Genomic DNA, 18,290 nt, shown 5'->3' with positions numbered 1-18,290 from the left:
CGGCAAATTCAATTTTAATATTTTTATCTATGTAATAATTACATTGTATTTAGACTCTGTTGATGTTTGTTACAGTGCGTATTTTGCCTTAAATTAAAATTCTTGCTGTTATTGACTTTATTGTTTATGTGGACTTCATATCTAAGCTATATTTATACGTAGTAGTAGTTAGTATTGTAAGCTGCGTTTAGTGCCGATATCGTCAAGTATTTGGCGCAGCTCCTCATCCTCGAAGCGACCCTCTAGTGAAGGAATCAGCGCCTTGGCCTCCTCGGGCGCCTCCGGACACAAATTACCCAGTGCAGCCAGCTCGAATTTGTGCAGCTTTTTCTGCATCAGCAAGCTGAATTTGAAATAATTTAAAATTACTACTCATACGAGCATTGTTCGGTTTTGCTGCACTACCTTCGCGCAGACATAATGGTCTCCTTGTTTTTAAACTTCCGAAAACTATCCGTGTAGGCGTACGTCTTCATAAAGACCTCGGAGAACTCTTGCTCCTCGTCGGCGGATTCGTTTTGTCGCTTGCGGTGATCGAGAAGCATGTGCACCTCCGATATCAGCAGCGTCTCGGCATTTTCGAACTCTGGAACGAAGAGAAACCAAATGATGCTGCTTAGAATTAGGTACTTGACGACATTCAAGAAATTTACAAGTGAAACATTGGAGAAAAAATTAGCCCTAGCCATAGGACGGTGGTCTGCTGATATGGCCATGTTCCAGCAGAAAATCGTAGATCTGACGCGTTTTGTTCACGTCAATTTTGATGAGACGTCGCGCATCGGCCAGTCGTAGATATCCCAGCTTTGCTTGCTCCGTAACAAGTTGGTTTTTGTAGTCCAAGTACGACTGCGGAAAAAGACGAGCCACACTGCACAACTTTCGCTCGCCATCGTCCAGTTTGGAGTAACCAGGAAGATCTGGGAACAAAGAAAAGTTACAATAAGTTGATGTCAGACAATGAGTAAAGTGTTTCCCACCTCCAATCTCAATGGGACTAGCCTTTCGACGCGTGTTCATGACATATAACTTTGAGTTAATGGCCAGGGGCCCAGGATCACCGCTCCTGTTGCTCTCGTAATGCTGCACCAATTTCTGCCAGTCGAAAGCATCTGTTTGCTTCAGCCTGCTGTAATATCTCTGAGTCTGCTGACGCTCTTTGCTCAGGCGGGCATATAGTTTGGCTCCGGAAAGAGTGCGAACGCCGTGCTCCCGCAGATCGTATAGCTTGTGCAGCTGGCTATGCAGCTCCCGACAATAACGCAGAGACTCCAGAAGCATATCGAACTTAATGGGGTCAGGACAGATCTGCATGAAGCCCAAGAAACGCATGCAACTAGCATTGCTGCTAAAAGCGTGAACGTACTTGGAAATCCAGCTGACGGTGCGATTGGGCATTATGAGACCGTGTTGCCTCATTATCTTGTAACGACGCTGGCGCTCTCTGTGAGTAAAAATGGATCATTAGATTCTTTATAGTAGTTATCCGTTATAAGATCATACCTGAGGCGATTGTTGTATGCCCGAACAACTCCGAGTTGCAATTCCTCTGTCACTTCGCGCTCAAACTCACTCTCAGGCGTCTCGTTGTCGTCATCCCCGCCCCTATGATCCACCATAATAGATAGCAGACTCTCTGCTGAGGTGTCGTACGGAGTGTCGAAGTCTCCTCTTGCACAGCGGTAGCCTGCGCTTAGTCTGAACTGCATGGAGGCGATATCGTCATGCCGTGGTGGATCCAAGCTGCGCATTTTGAAGACATAAGGCATTCGCTCGGGCAGATAGCTGTGCCTAGCATGCTGCAGATTAAGGAGCCGCTCGAATATCCCGCCAAAGTAGCAATCGTGGTAGTGACGTCGCACTTCTGCGGGTTCGTGGCGTTGATCCAGAGCCTGGGAAACCGCCTCCCAGTTGCCATAGCCGTGGGTGCGAAGTGTTTTCAGCAGTATGCGCTCGTCCCGGGCCGTCCAGTGTTGCTCCTCTGCGAAAACCTGTATGCTGTCGCGGACTATGATGTAGGCGTGGTTATTGCGATGGGAAAATGCTTCCTTTCCACGTGAGAAACATTGCAGGCACAGCAGGGTGTCGAGGCACTCGGAGCACTTTATGTACGGTTCTGCGAGACTGCAGCGACATGTGGCACAACGATTGGCATCCTTTGTAGCCGATGGAACAGTGCTATTCTTGTCCCGCGTCACTTCCTCCACCTCCTCCAAGTACCTGTGCAACGTGTGCGGATTATACAAAACCATGGAGTTCCTGGTGTGTTCATCCTGCTGTGCATGGATGAATTGCTTGACCTGTGGACCCAGTGGCTCAACTGCAAAGAGGCAATTCAGTGTGGTAAAAATGTGGAGGAGTGCCGCTTTTGGGGCACTCGAAGGCAAAGGTTTCAACCAGTTTCACTTGTAAGTTGGATTTCGGTTAGTGTGGGGCGTTGGTTACCTTTGGGAAACTGCAGGTCGGCGGCGTCCTCATCCACCATATCCACGGGGTTCATAAAAGACATAGTGAGCAGTTCTTATTACAGTTTTTATTAGGAAATTCTAATTTACACAATAAAATGCCGCTGTTTTTAGTGATGAGAATGGCAGGGCGATAACTGGCCAAAAAGCTATCGATAGGTGGGGCACATCGTGTTTAATTACTTTGGCCACACTAGCAAGCATGTTGAGTTTATCATTCCGGGTGTTTTGATTTTGTTCCGAATTCTTGGTTTTTTTTCCAAGAGAGTTATGTCCCTGGTGCCAGAAGTCTCTACCTCGAAAGCGCCCAAGTATTGCTACTTCTTCAAGACCCTGCTGGTGGAGGAACTGGAGCTGGAAACTTCCTATCACAACCTGCACTACGGCCAGTGCGCATTAATTGGACGGCTGGCGTTTAAGGCGAATCAGTACCGCCTGGAAAACGTGCGCGTTAAGTGTCTGCCAAAGTAAGTTTTTCTAAATTACCTACCCATCCGGTCTTTACCAGTGATGTTGCACCTTTCAGGAAGTACTCCTTGAGCGAGGGCACCATATCCTTGCTTATTCTTGGGCTTACCCATGACAAAGTCGTCGAAAATCGCGTGAGTGCCGGCCGCTACTGCATTGTGCGCGGTGAAGTGGTGCTACATAATGTGCAGCATCCCAAAGGTGCCAAACTGACCGCCGGCGGAGTCTACGACAAGATCAATAGCCTGTCCAACAATCCGTTGGCCCAAAAACAGTATCTCAGCGCGCTACGCGCCACCTACAGACCGGCCATCGATTTATGGTACATCCAGGTCATCGACAGAGCCGAGGACTTGCTGACTCGCAGGCTGGAGATGAGGGGTCTGATCGAAAAATGAACACACACCACTTGACCACTTCGCGAACCAATCCGCAGTTCTATATATTCAGTCAGCTCTTTGGTAACGATTTCAACTGGAATAATTGCAATTGGGAGGGCATTCAAAACGTCACCTGGGAAGAATTCTGGCAGCGTGAGGGGCATGAGCTGCTCGAGCAAAAGTGGCACAAGCGGTTTCCCGAATACAAAGATCTTATCGACGTGGTCTCGTCGGAGGAGCAAGGCCTCTGGCAGGAACTGTGGGAGAAGCACGCCAGCGATTACAGTGACAAGTTCTGGTATATATTTAGCTGTGCCTTTGAGAACTACCAACGCTATTTGGCCAAATCATTTGGCCTTGTCGTCGCTAAAAACTCAGAAGATGTTGAGCAGGACTTACAGAACCTAAGCCTTACAAATAAGCCAATAAAATCGAAACAGCAAAGAGAGAAAGAGGAGAACGAATCATACTTGACTGCCAAGAACGATCCCGAAGATTGTGACGAGGAACAACAGCTGCGCCTTCTCGGATTGCCAACATCATTTGCGTCAAAGGCACATATTATTAACAGACAGGAAAAAAAGACACAGTACGAACCATCTTGTAGCGATAGCGAGGACGACGAGGATCTGTTGACCATGGAGAACAGCGAAAACGAGGCTCTGCACGGCGTTCAGAGTGGTTCTGTTAAGAAGAACAAACGACGGCAAGGGCAACTAAAAAAGCACAAGGCCAGGATGCCTGAGTGCATGCAAGAGGATAACAACAAAATGGTCAAGTACTGGGTCAAGCGATTCTCGCTGTTCTCCCGCTTCGATCAGGGCATTCGGCTGGACCGCGAGAGCTGGTTCTCGGTGACACCAGAAAAGATTGCCAAACAAACGGCCCGCCGACTGGCCTGCGACGTGATCTTAGATGCTTTCTGTGGATGCGGGGGCAATGCCATTCAGTTTGCAAACACCTGTGGACGCGTAATTGCTGTGGACATCGATGCCGAGAAGCTGGCCATGGCCAAGCATAATGCCGGCATTTATGGTGTGGCCCACAAGATCGAGTTTATCCACGCCGATTTTCTGCAGTTTGCGGCCACCACAAAGCTGCGCCCAAATGTGGTTTTCCTGAGCCCACCCTGGGGTGGTCCTGACTACCAAAAGCAGGCCACCTTTGATATCGAAACTAATCTCCTGCCCGTTGGTGCCAGCAATCTGATGCAGCTGTCCCGTAGCCTGGCATCTGACGTAGCTTTCTTTCTGCCACGCAACGCCAATATGAAGCAGGTGGTCGCTCTAAGTGGAGTTGGGCAGCAGTGCGAGGTGGAGCACAACTATCTGGACACCCGAATGGTTGCGCTCACTGCTTATTATGGTAAGGGAATCATAAAGGGTTCAGTGGGTGAAGATGAGTAGGATTCGATTTGTTAGAAAAAAAAGGGAAACATAAAGGGTTCAGTGGGAAAAAAAAAAAGGGAAACATAAAGGGTTCAGTGGTAGTGTTAATATCGTAAATAACATGATTATTTTTATTTAAGTAAAGATATTTTATTTTATGCATATGTATAGTTGAATGGATTTAAAAAAAAGAACGGGCTCTTAATTTTGTGACTTTTTTTTTGCTTTTTGTTAGACATAAATCATATTCAAAACTAGCCATAAATCTAAGGCATTTAAACTAATATCTAATACAAATGATTTTTAAGTATCTTTAATTAAACTCGAAGCATATAAGCACTCAGCAAAACACAAATTCCTGTAATTATGGATCAAAGGAAAATGTTGGCTATGGCCAACAACTTTTTTGTTCATTGTTTATCGCCTTAAGTTTTTCCCTCTTTTTGCCACAGAGGACAGATAGGAGAAAAGTTGACTAATGAATTAAGCCGCCTCACATGTAACGCACGAGTAAAATCTTTTCACCCATCCCTTCGGTGCAGTGATTGTTGCCAAGTGACCGACCGGCGATGCCAAAGAGTCCAAGCTCTTTAGCCAATTTAGATGGCTTAACAAAGCTCAACTGGCCAATGGTCAATGGTCATAACCATAACGTTCCGCAATCCCTTCTTGCAACTGGCATTGGACTTTTAATTAAAACGCAAAGGAAACAAAGCGTGCGTCAATTTTTAAGAACTTTGTGCCACAACTTGTGACTTGGCCCAAAAGCCATGGTGCACAGGCAGCCAGCCAGCCGCATCCTGCTGAACCTGGCAACGTCGGTTCGGGGGCAATTAACATGCTCGTCTCGCGGCGCAGGCAGCAGTTCCTTCGGCATTCCACAGCAGACAGCAGACGACGAGCCAGGACCAGAAGCAACAACCCTTTTCATGGCTTACAGCTTACTTAGCTCTTTCGGATGGGGTGCGTTCGCTTCAAGGGGCTTGCGGTGTGGCCAGGGGGCGGTGGGCGGGGCATGTGCGGAATTTATAGCTGCCAACTGGGAACAGAGATATTTACCCCTTACTCCGTTACCCACACCCCACGCCCCAACCAATTGCGGCAAGTGGCTGCTCCTCTCCACTGCAATTAGTTTGATTAACTTATTAGTGTGCGTTGGAGCAGCTCGGGCGAAATTTGGAGCATTCTTTCCGGCGCTGATTTGTGGGTGCTGCCTTGCGAACGACGGATTTTGGGGATAGTTGGTTGGAAAATGGCAATATTTGGACAAGATTAAGGGGGATATTCTGGATATTATAGTTTTTAATTATATACAAAGTTAAATTTAAGTTAAATGTTATTTTTAAGTGTGCCTTACTATATTCACATATAATACAATATAAATATAAATGATAGTTTAAAAATTTTTTGTAGGTATTAAGATCTGTATTGAATGTTAAAAAATAAATATAAACGAATTTGCTTTATAAGACATTGTACTAAAAGTCCATTCATTCCTTTCTTAATACACATATATTTCAGAAAGAATTATGCAACTATTTGTTACCTTTTTCGTTGAAAACTTTTTGAGTCTAATAAAAAAGTAATACATTGCCATAAGTACTATAATACACCCTTTAAAATGCAAATTGCAAAGTAAGCTCGTTGTCGGTGATTAAAACTGACTTTTATTGTTCGGATTGTTATTAAAATACCGTGCAATTGGCCGTCACGCGTCAACTTCGGCATTATCAGCTACTTAAATCTAAGCCCCCTTCCGTATCCGGTTTATCCACTTTGGTTTCCAGTCAGTAGCGCTGTTATCCTTTATTAGATACACGTAATTGCTGCTTTAATGCGGGGTTGACAATGCCAACAATTTCAATAACCTAACTGGGCGGCCTATAAAAGACTGGCATCTCGCTGAAAATATATATAAATATATTTTATTGGAAAGCAAGCACGTGTTCACAGCTCATCTCGTCGAGCGACAAGTGGCCGCGTCCTTCGTTTGGGCAAAAAACAAATTAAGTCACCCTTTTAATACGCTATTTAATTTCCAGCGTAATGTTGTCATCCTTCTTGACAAATGGTCACCCAAAACAACGAGGTCCTTCCGCCGGATTTCACCCCCCGACCGGCTGGCTGGCTGACTGGCTGTTTGATCTGTAATTTGCGCCACTTGATGATGGCCTTAGCCGGGGGGAATCCTTCGACTCCCATCCGCCATGCAGCCGGGAGTTACTAAGCGGCGGGGTGGTTTATTTGTGCCGCAAGTTGCGACAATGCCGCAATGCGATTACGGCGTGCAGTTCCTGGGAACTGTGCAAAATGCGATTGTTCTTCTCCGGCTGCAGGTGCAGATGCCTCATGGGCGCATCTAATTAAGCGGGTTGGGGGTTGTAAACACTCAGTAATTGCCAACTGATTTATGGCCTAATCGTGGACCAGCTCTTGGCAAATATTGATTCAAAGTTGAATTCCGGCTTTGAGTTCGGATTTTCAAGGACACACTTTCCAACACGGCTCAGTTTTTTTTTTACTAAAAATATAATATTCAACTGAAATGGTATTGCAATCTGAGAATGGTTCGATCTCTATCTGAGTATGTTGCAATCTTGGCAAGATTTTGAAATCGAAGTTCTCAAATCGAGATTGTTGAGAATTGCTTTTCTCTGAGAATACAATACATTTATGGGGTTTGTCGAATTTAATTTTAGCTAAAATAGTAAAGTGTTCTAATAAGTATTAAAATAATTTATGAGTTGTGTATATTATAATTGCTCATTGTAAGAATTGTTTTTTTTTTCTATTTATTTTGGTTCCAAAGGGAATCGTTCAGTCAATTCCTCTGAACTTAACCTAATGTGTGTATAAAGGTATATGAGACCAAGTGGTTAATGTAAGAATTGTAATTCTCTAATCTAAAACTGCTACAAGTTAAACAACACCGATATTTTATAAGCTTATTCATATAGATTTATAATTTCCTTAAGTAAATACACCTTTTTACCATAGAAACGTAATTATTTTATACATTTGAATCGGGTTTTTCTCGTTCACTTCCCGTCGAGACTTTAGCAAAATGGCCGAAACCCACTTATTGATTAACCGTTATTCATTTGGTGGCAGCCATTAAAATTAATAAAACGCTGCAAGGGCGGCGACAACAACAAAGGGCATTGCAACAACCACAGGACCAGAAGCAATTATATACACCAGCATCATAAAGATGAAGAAAAAGAGCGAGGGGCGGGTGGAAAGTGGGAGGGGCAGGCCGAACAGTTATCCGCCCACTTGCCATTGATGGGCAATAAAAAGAGTCAAGTAGAGCGCCGAACAAGAGCAATAATATTTAATAAATGCGCACAGGGCCGAGCAAAATTTATATGTACTTACATATGTATATGTATATGGCATTCTGCTCCTTGTTGTTGGTGGTTGAATGCGAAAAAAACCATAAATAAATAAGCGAGCTTTCGCACACAAGTACATGTAAGACTACAACGTGTGCTCCGACTTTCACACTCGAAAAAATAACGGGTAGTCGGTTGCACAGACTAAAAGCAAAAGGTTTAAAAATAATCAATATACATATTATATAAAATATTATTGCTTAAAGAAACGAGATTTTTTTCAAACTAATTTTTAAAAAGGAAAGCGTAAGCATAACTTAAAACTTTTTTATAACTTATTTCTGTCAAATGCAAATATTTTTTTATAGTGTTTTGACCATCTTACTCTCCCTCTCTCTCTCCTTCTGACTCCCGTTCGAATAGGTAGGCTGGCTCTGTGTAGGTGCATGCGAGTGTGGGTTAGTGTGCGTGTGTGTGTGCCATGCATTTTTGGTTGAATGCTTGAGAGCAACAGAGGCAGCAGCAGCAACAACAACGACAACATCGCAGTGAGAGCGACGCTCACTTACAGGAAATCCGCCACCCCTCTCAGCCACTACCCCTCCCTCCCCGCCACCCATCCCACACAACATCATTCTTCATGGCATTTCGGTGAAAAAGAATGCTTTTGATCTTCACAAGCGAATGATTTTTAATATGACTTTTTCTGCTCTTGCTTCCGGCAGGGGGTGGTTTTCCCGGGGGGTTGCGGGGCATTTGGGTGGCGGAAAATATGTTTAAGCGCTGGGAAATGGGAAAGTAAAGTGCGCCGGCAGTCAATCAAAAGCGCCAGCATATTTATTATTCGCTTTTTACTGTTCGCGTACATACTCGCATAATGACCATGATAATTAATTAGCTTAATTAAATACCAATGCAGTCACACACACACTCGCACACACACACGCACTAGCTTGGTCAACCGCAGCGCCTAAAATTAGGCAACGTTTGAGTTCGGCAAAGTCAAGCCGAAGAAAGGAGGAGAAAGGGGCATTCGGATAATGATGGTAATTTGTTGGTTTCGGCAAAAGAGCAAACGGCATCCTTGGAATTTCAATTAATTTCCATAATTTCCAACGCTTTATGAGCGAGCCAGCGAACCCCCAAATACGCCAGCGGAACAGAAAGAGACGGCGATTGAGATGAGCGAGCGCGAGTTTTCCCCCACGATGGGGATGATTTTTCCTTCGCTGGAGTTTGTCCTTTGTGTGAAGTCGGAGAAGAAGGTGGTTCTGCCAACGGATCAGAATCAGGCCAAAAGTTCTGAATTGCTGCGGGATTACCTATTTAAATTTTAAACTGCAATAAGCTTCTTTTGTCCTTCAAAGGGAATATCTGCTAGTTGGATTGTCGAATAAAATATTGCGGTCAAAGTCAGTTATCATTTGGTTGTTATTTGTGTAATTTCTTATTTCTTCCAGAAGCACAACTTTTTAAGTTATATTTTTTATCAAGCACTAGTTTTCAAAACTCAATTAGAAATATTTCAGAACTGAACATATTGAGCTTTTTACCATTTTGCAAATCTTTTAACGAGTCAAAAATCCTGAAATACCTTCAACTAACTTACAAACCAATGTTAAGGAGAAATATTAAGGCTAAGCGAATGCAAACTCAAAAATGGAATAGTTTCTGATAGAAATTTTTGGATCCTCGTTATGGATTTAATGAAAAATGTTCAGTTCAACTTACCTTTCTATATTTAATATATATTTCTTACATAATAGTTATAATGCTAGCTTAAATATATTTCTATATTTAATATATATTTCTTACTTAATAGTTGTAGTGTTATCTTAAATATTTTTCTATATTTAATATATATTTCTTACATAATATTTATAGTACCTGTAATAATCTGTACTGTAGAGTATATAGTATCTTAATTTAATATAATATAACGTATTGTGCATTAGCTTTGTTTTGCAAATCAGAATACAAAAGTATGTTCAATTTGACATCATAACTGAAAACTGCGAGAGCACGATTTAATCTCCTATTTGCCAGAAATCTGCTTCAGTGCAAGGATTTTAATTAAAATCTAACAACCCGTCTTCCGCTTAACGCAACAATATGCAATTAAAAACGCAGTTATTAGTGCTGCTGCGAACATAACCAAATAAATTTCCAATTAAAACATTGAAAAGCGTAACCGTAAAATGTGTTTAGGTTTTACATTATTTTTGCGCAACAGCGAACTGGAATCAAAAAATGAAAATTAATTTTTGGCGGAGCGCAAAGCGCACGAAATGGGGCCGAAAATATTTTTGTTTCGAGTGGCTCGCCATCAGCGCATCTGAGTGGCAGTAGTTTGGCCAAAAATCCAAACGGGACCAAAACTCATTTTGAATATGGCCAACAGCGGGTTGTGCACACACACTCAAGTGGCAGCGTGGCAAAGTGGCAATGTGGCAGCAAATGCGGCGGAAGAGCCACCGGAATAGCCGGATTTAATTAAAATCGCAAAATGGCCGCCCTTTCACCTGATTTGCTCGCCGTTTGTTGTCCAATTTTGAGGGCAATCGAAAAATTTCTAATTTGCCGCTCATTATAAGTTTTGATTTTGTAATTAGTTTTTGAATGGGCTTTGATTTAGCGCGTTGAGAGGTCTCTAAAAATTCAATAGCCATAAAGTTGAACAGGGCATCGCATGAAGAATCTGGCGATTCGAGGCCGTAAAAAAAAGAGATTAACATTTCGTATATTTCCACCCATAAAAGGAATGCGGTGCAAATACATAGATCAAAAAGAAATGGATGTGGGGGAAGGGAATGCGGAAAAAATACACGAACAAATAAAATCGAGGAAAATCAACATTATAAACAACATTATTAAAAACATGCCGCAAATGTTTTGCTCCTCTCGCATTTTTGAGTCCATTTTGTTGTGAGCCAGTGGCCAAGAAAAAAGGGGGCAGCCCGAACAAAAGGGGCGCCTCCGATGGGCAAGGAGCAAAAGGGGCTGGCTGGCTCAACCTCATGATGATGTTCTGCCCGGCAAATGAATGCTGCCATTCGAGGGTGAAGCCGAGTCAAGGCAGAGGGCTAATAAAATTAAGCCCTGCCAGGAGATACAGCCAAGCAGGATGCGAAGGATGTGGGCAGTAGAGGATTAAGTTGGTGGAGCAGCTTAGGCACTTTGTTCCTGTCAAGTTGTGTGTGTGTATGTGGGGCTGTGTGGGGCGCCTGTGCCACAACGTCGTGTGGCTCTATAGGAATAAAAATATTTCATTAAATGGGAATGGATAGCAGAAAACACGGACAAAGTACAGAAAGTGTTCTTTACGGCTCATTTAAAGGATGGTAAAATAAAATATATGTTCGGATATAATTGATATAAGTTTATATTTGAATGAATATATATACATTTTTTCATAGTTGAATGTTTCTAAGCATTAATGAAAACTTTCTGAAATTTGTCGAATTATAATAATTTATTCAATGTATGTAAATATGTATTATTGTACCTAAAAGTACGTTAAAGTCATTGAAAGTGAATTTTCCCTGAAGAATAATACGTCTATATGGTGTACAAATTGGTAATCCTGTATCTCATGAACAGAAAAGCTAAGCTCTAAAACTTACCTATTCTGTCTTTTGAGTCGTATCCTTTCAATTTCGATTCCATTTAATTCCCTAAGTAATATTAATATTTTTACAACATTAGTATGACTCATACGCAGTGTTGCCAATAAATTCTACAGTCTGATGGAACCGAAAAGTAGGCAACCCTGTGCTTCTAGCAAACCCCGCGTTGCAGCCCTGTGCGAGGACTAACGGTAATTTTATTTGCCCGTTTGCCGACCCATCTCCCTTCTCCCTTTTTCGTCATTCCTATGGCTCCTTTTCCTATTTCCTGGCACTTTCACCGTAATAATTCATAATGAAAAAAGTTTTCCTACCGCTTGTTTGTGTTTTATTTATTAGATTACATTATAACGTTTGTGTGCAGGAGGGGTTTTTATTAAATAAAAATAAATAAATGTTATGGTTATGGCAACGCTCCTTGGCCCTCTCTTGTGGCCCCCTCTTCACCCTTCAACCGAAACGGGACATCATCATCATTACGCCTCTCATCTCATTTTATCTCTCGTCCGCAGGGCATCAACAACAAAAACAACAACGAGAACGACGACGACGAAGTTTATCAAAAGGCCAAAAGCACAACAACAATGGCGTCGGTGGCAGAGACCCCCACTTACCCACACCTCTCTTCAACTCTCTTTCCTGCCATTTAAGAGCATGCGCAGTGCACATTAGTGTATGTGTGTTTGTTTTATGGCGGAACGTGTTGTTTTTGTTGCCTCGAAAAAATATTAAAATTGTGGTAAATAAATGGAAAATAAAATATGTGGGTATATAAAAAGTATTTATATATGTATGTAAGCATATGTGTTTCCTGTTAGTTAAAACTGATTTTCCGCTCTCTCTCTCTTTCCTTCTGGCCCCACTCTCTTTCGCTCTGCTGCGGCCGCCATTGCTAAATGCCGACGCCTGCGTCGACGTCAGCGTCGGCGCCAAGTGGCTGGCCAATTCTTGTGGGTACATTAGCACTAATGATGATTGAAACGACAAACGTGACGCCGAAGCACCCGAAAGGATCCTCTCCATCCCCAGCTCGTTGCCAAGCTCCACTTCCCAATTCCACCTCTCCGTTTGCCATTTTTGGCTGCACATTCCTGGCTCTGATTTTAGAATTTGTCCTTCTTTGGTTTTTTGAAAGATGAGGCGAAAGTTGGACATTGAGGGAACAAGGCAATTTGTAACAATTTGGTTTCCATTTTCTTTAAATACCGTAAGCTTGTTCAATTTACCTAAATTAAATCGTTTTTAATGTTATGACGATTGCACCTGCATAGAAAGCTAATTCTTTGAGTGAAAAATTTTCTTACTTTTACTTAATTTTATGTACCTACATTTAATGTTTCTTCATAGCTAACGGCTTACTTTTGTTTAATTTTTTCGTGTGTAAACTCGCCATTTGCTTTGTTCTTTTTTGGCATTTTCCTTTTCTGCCCGCTCCACATGCTCTTGCATTGATTTACTTTGATGGGCCGCTAATTGGGGCCTCCTTCGTCTTTCCATTTCCGTTTCCGCCAGTTCCGCTGGCTCGTAATGATCGTTGGCATTCCGGGTAGTTTATCAAACGGTAAATTGAAGACCCGTTTGGCAGGCGAAGGGGTGGAGCCAAGGGGGCGGCTAATTGGGGTTGCGTTTGGGTTTGAACTGCGGCTGTAGATAGTTCGTATTGCCAACTTAGTTTGGGGATTTTGGCCAAGAACAATCCCAAGAGTTAATGCTACTAAAATCTGCCAAAATGGACCGTAAAATGAAATTGACAAAGTTTGTTTAACGATAAGTTGTAAACTTAAATACTAAATCTAAAGAAAGACACCTGTTACCTAGGTAAAAGCACACTCTTCTGGTGCGCTTCGTCACTACGTGAACTACAGTCCAAGGTAATTCGTCTCTAAATTGCACTTCGACCTTGAATTTAGTTAATTATCATTATAATAATATTGATTTACACCTCAAGTTGTATACAGTGAAAAACTAACTAAATTAAGATTTAAAAAAAAATGATTAAAGTTCGTTGTTTTGTCGATTTTACCTGTCCAAATTTAGATATTCATACTTATGATGTATCTACGATGTAATTTCGTAGCTTATTGCTTCATTAATTATGTCTATACCCACATAGCCCTGCCACAGTGGCTTTTCCACCTATTCACAAAATATTATTAATCCAGCGACGCCATATTATTTTCCGGCTGCTTAGGTACCGCCCATTTGCCATGAGCAAGGGAGACGGTACCAGTGAGCCAATTATCCATTTATATCATAATTTCAATAACTTTTCATACACTCGCCCTCGAAACGGAAACGGGGATTTACCAATGGGTGTGGGCAGGGTTGCTCTGATAGGTGGGTGGCTCGGGTGGCTGGTGGTGGATTGCCCCCTTTGGTGGGTGATGCCTTTTTATGTAACTGCCTGGTGGTTGCTCCTGAATAATGACGATGACTATCAACGATGATTATGATGACGATGATTATGATGACGATGATGATGATGAGGCTTCGGTTGACGATGTTTTTATGCCTCAGTTACATCTCATCTCCTTCTTCCCTTCGTTGGCCTCTTTCAGTGGCTCAGATCTAAGCTGAGTGCAGAGTTGTCAACTGTAGCAAAACAAAGTAATTGGCGAAAGTCTAAAAAAAATATTTTGAACGTTTTGCTGTTTAGAAAGATACTGGTTTTAAAAGACAAATCTTAAATCTTTATCCTTTAGATGTAATGTAGCAATGTGTTTTAAAATATCATAATTAGGAATTTATAATAGCGAGTGTACACTTTAATCATTCAAATGCTTAGGAACATAATACATTTAAACTAAATTAAGTTACAAATAATTCAAACAAATTTAATTATAAAAAGGTAGGTATGTTCTTAATTTTGTCAAAAGCCAAGATACTCATTTAATTATTCAAAACAATTTTTCATCTAAATTTAATACTTTTAGTTAGCACAAAAAATTAAATTTAATCATGAAAACGAGCAAAGTTCAAAGCACTTAATTACTAGTTAATGAATACTATTAGTAAAAGTTGTGACAACCCTGGTTGAGAGCAAAAAAACGCAAAAGGAAAAGCGGCTAGAAAAATCACAACTCACGCACACCCACAAAAAGAATCACTCACCCGCACACAGACACAAACAAGCGCACAGCAGCGAACAGAAAGCAGCGCTGCTAGCTTCGCTGCCGGCGTTTGCTGCCGATAATGTAAAAATTTTACGGCCACGAACTTTTAGTCCAGTTCAGTTTGCAACACGTTCGCGTTCGCATGTGTTTCCGGCAGTAAAACTTCCGCTCGGTTTTCTATTCGATTTCCGTTACTGCTGTTGGGCGCAGAACTGTAGGCAACACTTTTTGCAGTGCCGTCGGAAAAGCTAATTTTTCGTATTGAAAACTGTGTTCGTGCAAATAATAGTGAAAGTCCTGAAAACTCATTAACTCACGCTTGGATTAACTTTTGAGTTCATTACATCTGCAATTGAAATCAATGTTATTGGAACTCCATTGATTTATAAGGTTTGTAACTATTAACTAATCTATGAGGATTTTTTTCCCAAATCGAGTTCCGTCGGCTTTTTAATGCAAGATTACTAAAAAAGATTTCTGATTCAGAAATGCTATCAGAGCTAAGTTTGTAAACATTTCAATGCCCATTTTACGAGGTGTTAGCAATTATGTATATCATAATTTATTATTCCCAATATTTAAAAATGCATTCAAAGTCTAAAGCTTAATAACGGTTTCTCTAAAGATTTACCATTTACCATAACAATATAATAAAATTAATGTCTACAATTTGTACAAGTTTTCATAACAAAATCATATTTAGGAAAGCTGAGATGATAGCTTAAACTTGATTTAATGTGCAGTTAAGTTTTTTACAAGTTTCTTATCGATATTAATTTGTTGTTTGCCAATTAAACAAAGACTTATCAATATAATTAATAAATTACAAAGATACGAAATAGGACAACATACTAGCTTTTCTCCCAGGATCAGAGCTCCACAATTAATGTAGCTAGAAATTCCCAGCCGGAATGTGTGCGAAATCCACTTGTTACACCCAATTGGCATTCTCCTAATGAAGCTCATTTGGCCCGCACACGACATTAGCCTCGCATGTTTAGTCAAATCAGCTTAAATGCAGCTTGAGACATTCGCATATTTGGCCTAAAGCACAAACAATGGCCGACAACAGTGCTGAGGACTTGGGATGGTGCTTCACCTGGGAGAGCAACTACATCTGCCACAATGAAGCAGCAACTGTGACAAAGTCTCAATTAGGCTATCACATTGCCACAAAACGATTCAGGTTTGACTCACCTGGGCAAACGCAATGCGTGCGAGCGAGAGGAGCTGCCATTAAGCAAATTATACACTTAAAAAAATTATTTTACATTAGATGGTTTAATAAAATGGTAGCCTTTGTGATGAAAGTCAGAAATAATATACAAAAAGGGAAAATTGTCCATTTTAACATTCAAACATTAAGTAATAATTCTAACGTATATGGAAAAGTTACAGATTACTGATTAAAAATATTAAACATCCTTTAAAAGCAAATTTACTTGTAATAACTCAAGATTTTGTTCTTATTTTCATAACTAATTTGATAGTTGCATGTTTATAGAATTTATAATGAAACCACTTTGAACGATTCATTCATGCACTTGGAAGATTGGGATTGTTAACCTTAGATACTGTTGTTTCTATTTATATTACTTCAGTTCCAAAATTGTCATTGTGTAGGGAAAGTCATCAAAGGTCCGTCCCAACCAGTTGTAGTTCCATTGTCCCATCTCCCACCACTGAGCTGAGCTGGCCAAGCACTTCATGGTAGAGCAACTTCTTCAGCCAGGGATCACATTTCACTTAATTGTGGATTTAATCGAGGAGTCGTTGACACCTGGCAGCCACAGAAGCTTCACAGCAGCGCAACAATTAAACAGAGGCATTTCTCCCATTTGCAGAGCGACCGAGAATCCCAGAGGCCAGCGGCAGAAGGAGGACGACAACTCGGAGACAGTGGCAAATACCTAAGCATGCTGCAGAATCCTTCCAAATATCACGCAAATCCCTTGTCGCACTTCCTGGCATTGCATAACACACAAGCCAGTGGCGGCGGCGGCGGCGGGGGATCGTCGGTCGCCGGACTTGGAGGCTTGGGTGGGGGCATCCATGCACATGGTCAACCGCATCATGCGGCGCTGGCAGCGGCTGCAGCAGCGGCGGTCGCCGTCTCGGCGGGTCAGAGTTCATACCAAATGGAGCACCAGCAGCAGCAGCATCATCAGTTGCAGCAGCAGCAGCAACATCATCATCAGCAGCTGCACACCCACCACCAGGATGGCCACCACCCACACCCACCGACACCCACCACCGGCAACAACAACAGCAGTAGCAGCAGCAACAGCAGCAGCCACAACAGCAGCAGCCACAACAGCAACAGCAACCACCGGGAACAGTTGGCGGCGGCGGCAGCCACTGCGACGTCGCACGCGCAGCTCATCGAGGCGGCAGCGGCGCATTCCTCCCTCGACGTGGGCAAGTCCTTCACCATCGCCGCCATTTTGGGCCTGCAGAGCCAGCGCAAGGACTACAACAATGCCATCAATCTCTCCCTGCACGACAACAACAACATCATCGGCGACGACAACAACAAGTGCTACACGAGCAACGCCAACAACAATAACAACAACGGCAGCAGCAACAGTGGCAACAACAACAGCAGCCAGAGTGTAAACAACTTCAATTGTGATAGTGTCGCCGGCAATGGACGTTACCTGCACGGCGGACACCAGCATCCACATCCGCACCAGGCGGGATTTGCAGCGGTTGCCGCCGCCGTCGGAGCAGCTCCCTCCGCCCTGCAGAGCCTGCAGCAGCTCCACCAGCAACACCACGCCCAGCAGCAGGCCACCCTGAGCTTTCAGCGGGAGAAACTCAAGTCGGGTAAGCAGGAGTTTCAGTTATTGAGTAACCCATGATTTGATCATAAGTGGGTGTTAAGTAAACATAGTGTCTGCATATCTAATACCTCCGTTTGACCATCATTTTGTGATTCCTCAGATTCCCACAAGAAGAGCGCACTGAAGAACAAGCGCGTACGGACCATCTTCACGCCGGAACAATTGGAGTGCCTGGAGGCGGAGTTCGAGCGCCAGCAGTACATGGTCGGCCCGGAGCGGCTCTACTTGGCACACACCCTAAAGTTGACGGAGGCTCAGGTGAAGGTTTGGTTCCAGAACAGGCGGATAAAGTGGCGCAAGCACCACTTGGAACTGACACAACAGCGGCTGGCATTGATAAGGCAAACTCAACTGCCAGGTACGTCGATATTGGGCAATCAAGTAACCGTGTCGGCCAATGCGGCCCATTCTGCGTCCACGGAACGCACAAACGGATGCAGTGCAGCTTCGCCCAGCCTGCAGGAGGAGGACAACGAGGACAGCAAGCACTCGCTGTCGCTTTCGGGCGCACTACCGCCGTTGAGTCGAGCGCAGTCCGAGTCGGATTTGTCCATCTGCAACGATTCCCTGGACGGCGACAGCCTCATGGACGGCAGCGAGGAGGCCTAAAAACCACGCCAGTGCAAAGCAAGTTTCCTGTAAATATAGTCAAATAAATATGTACAATATCGG

General features: G+C 42.8%; 3 protein-coding genes across 6 annotated transcripts; 2 read left to right on the top strand and 1 right to left on the bottom strand.

Annotated features, from left to right (window-relative positions):
- Positions 1 to 93: 93 nt before the first annotated feature.
- Positions 94 to 2,620, bottom strand: LOC117145411 (DNA-directed RNA polymerase II subunit Rpb4). Of its 3 annotated transcripts, XM_033311051.1 has the most exons (5): positions 2,446 to 2,619; positions 1,504 to 2,320; positions 981 to 1,444; positions 654 to 920; positions 495 to 586 (listed from the first exon to the last, which is right to left on the bottom strand). In XM_033311051.1, exons 1-4 carry the CDS (start codon positions 2,507 to 2,509, stop codon positions 682 to 684), a joined length of 1,584 nt encoding a protein of 527 aa, XP_033166942.1. In that variant the 5' UTR covers positions 2,510 to 2,619; the 3' UTR covers positions 495 to 586; positions 654 to 681. The 3 variants fall into 3 exon arrangements, with proteins under 3 accessions (XP_033166943.1, XP_033166942.1, XP_033166941.1); XM_033311050.1 differs by having other exon boundaries at positions 654 to 1,444; positions 2,446 to 2,620; XM_033311052.1 differs by lacking the exons at positions 654 to 920; positions 981 to 1,444; positions 1,504 to 2,320 and adding an exon at positions 94 to 343 and having other exon boundaries at positions 406 to 586; positions 2,446 to 2,603.
- Positions 2,621 to 3,152: 532 nt separating this feature from the next.
- On the top strand, positions 3,153 to 4,783 carry LOC117145412 (trimethylguanosine synthase). The gene has a single exon (XM_033311054.1). The coding sequence runs from the start codon at positions 3,253 to 3,255 to the stop codon at positions 4,717 to 4,719; it is 1,467 nt and encodes a 488-aa protein (XP_033166945.1). The 5' UTR covers positions 3,153 to 3,252; the 3' UTR covers positions 4,720 to 4,783.
- Positions 4,784 to 14,911: 10,128 nt separating this feature from the next.
- Positions 14,912 to 18,284, top strand: LOC117144108 (optomotor-blind protein). 2 transcript variants are annotated; one of them, XM_033309128.1, is made up of 3 exons: positions 14,912 to 15,165; positions 16,620 to 17,601; positions 17,719 to 18,284. In XM_033309128.1, the coding sequence occupies exons 2-3, from the start codon at positions 16,692 to 16,694 to the stop codon at positions 18,225 to 18,227; spliced, it is 1,419 nt and encodes a 472-aa protein (XP_033165019.1). In that variant the 5' UTR covers positions 14,912 to 15,165; positions 16,620 to 16,691; the 3' UTR covers positions 18,228 to 18,284. The 2 variants fall into 2 exon arrangements, with proteins under 2 accessions (XP_033165019.1, XP_033165018.1); XM_033309127.1 differs by lacking the exon at positions 14,912 to 15,165 and adding an exon at positions 16,375 to 16,485.
- The last annotated feature ends 6 nt before the right edge of the window (positions 18,285 to 18,290 follow it).

The sequence above is a fragment of the Drosophila mauritiana genome, chromosome 3R (genome assembly GCF_004382145.1).
Source record: "Drosophila mauritiana strain mau12 chromosome 3R, ASM438214v1, whole genome shotgun sequence".
In the NCBI taxonomy this organism is placed as follows: Eukaryota; Metazoa; Arthropoda; class Insecta; order Diptera; family Drosophilidae; genus Drosophila; species Drosophila mauritiana.
Note: the sequence above shows the minus strand (reverse complement) of the source record. Positions and strands in the feature narration are given on the sequence as shown.

Excerpts from the sequence above, each read along its gene's own strand:
- LOC117145411 (XM_033311050.1), bottom strand. The coding sequence starts at position 2,509 with ATGTCTTTTATGAACCCCGTGGATATGGTGGATGAGGACGCCGCCGAC. Across the intron at positions 2,321-2,445 it reads CGACCTGCAGTTTCCCAAAG|TTGAGCCACTGGGTCCACAG; the intron begins GTAACCAACGCC and ends GCCTCTTTGCAG. Across the intron at positions 1,445-1,503 it reads GCATACAACAATCGCCTCAG|AGAGCGCCAGCGTCGTTACA; the intron begins GTATGATCTTAT and ends TTTTACTCACAG.
- LOC117145412 (XM_033311054.1), top strand. The coding sequence starts at position 3,253 with ATGGTACATCCAGGTCATCGACAGAGCCGAGGACTTGCTGACTCGCAG.
- LOC117144108 (XM_033309127.1), top strand. Across the intron at positions 17,602-17,718 it reads GCGGGAGAAACTCAAGTCGG|ATTCCCACAAGAAGAGCGCA; the intron begins GTAAGCAGGAGT and ends GTGATTCCTCAG.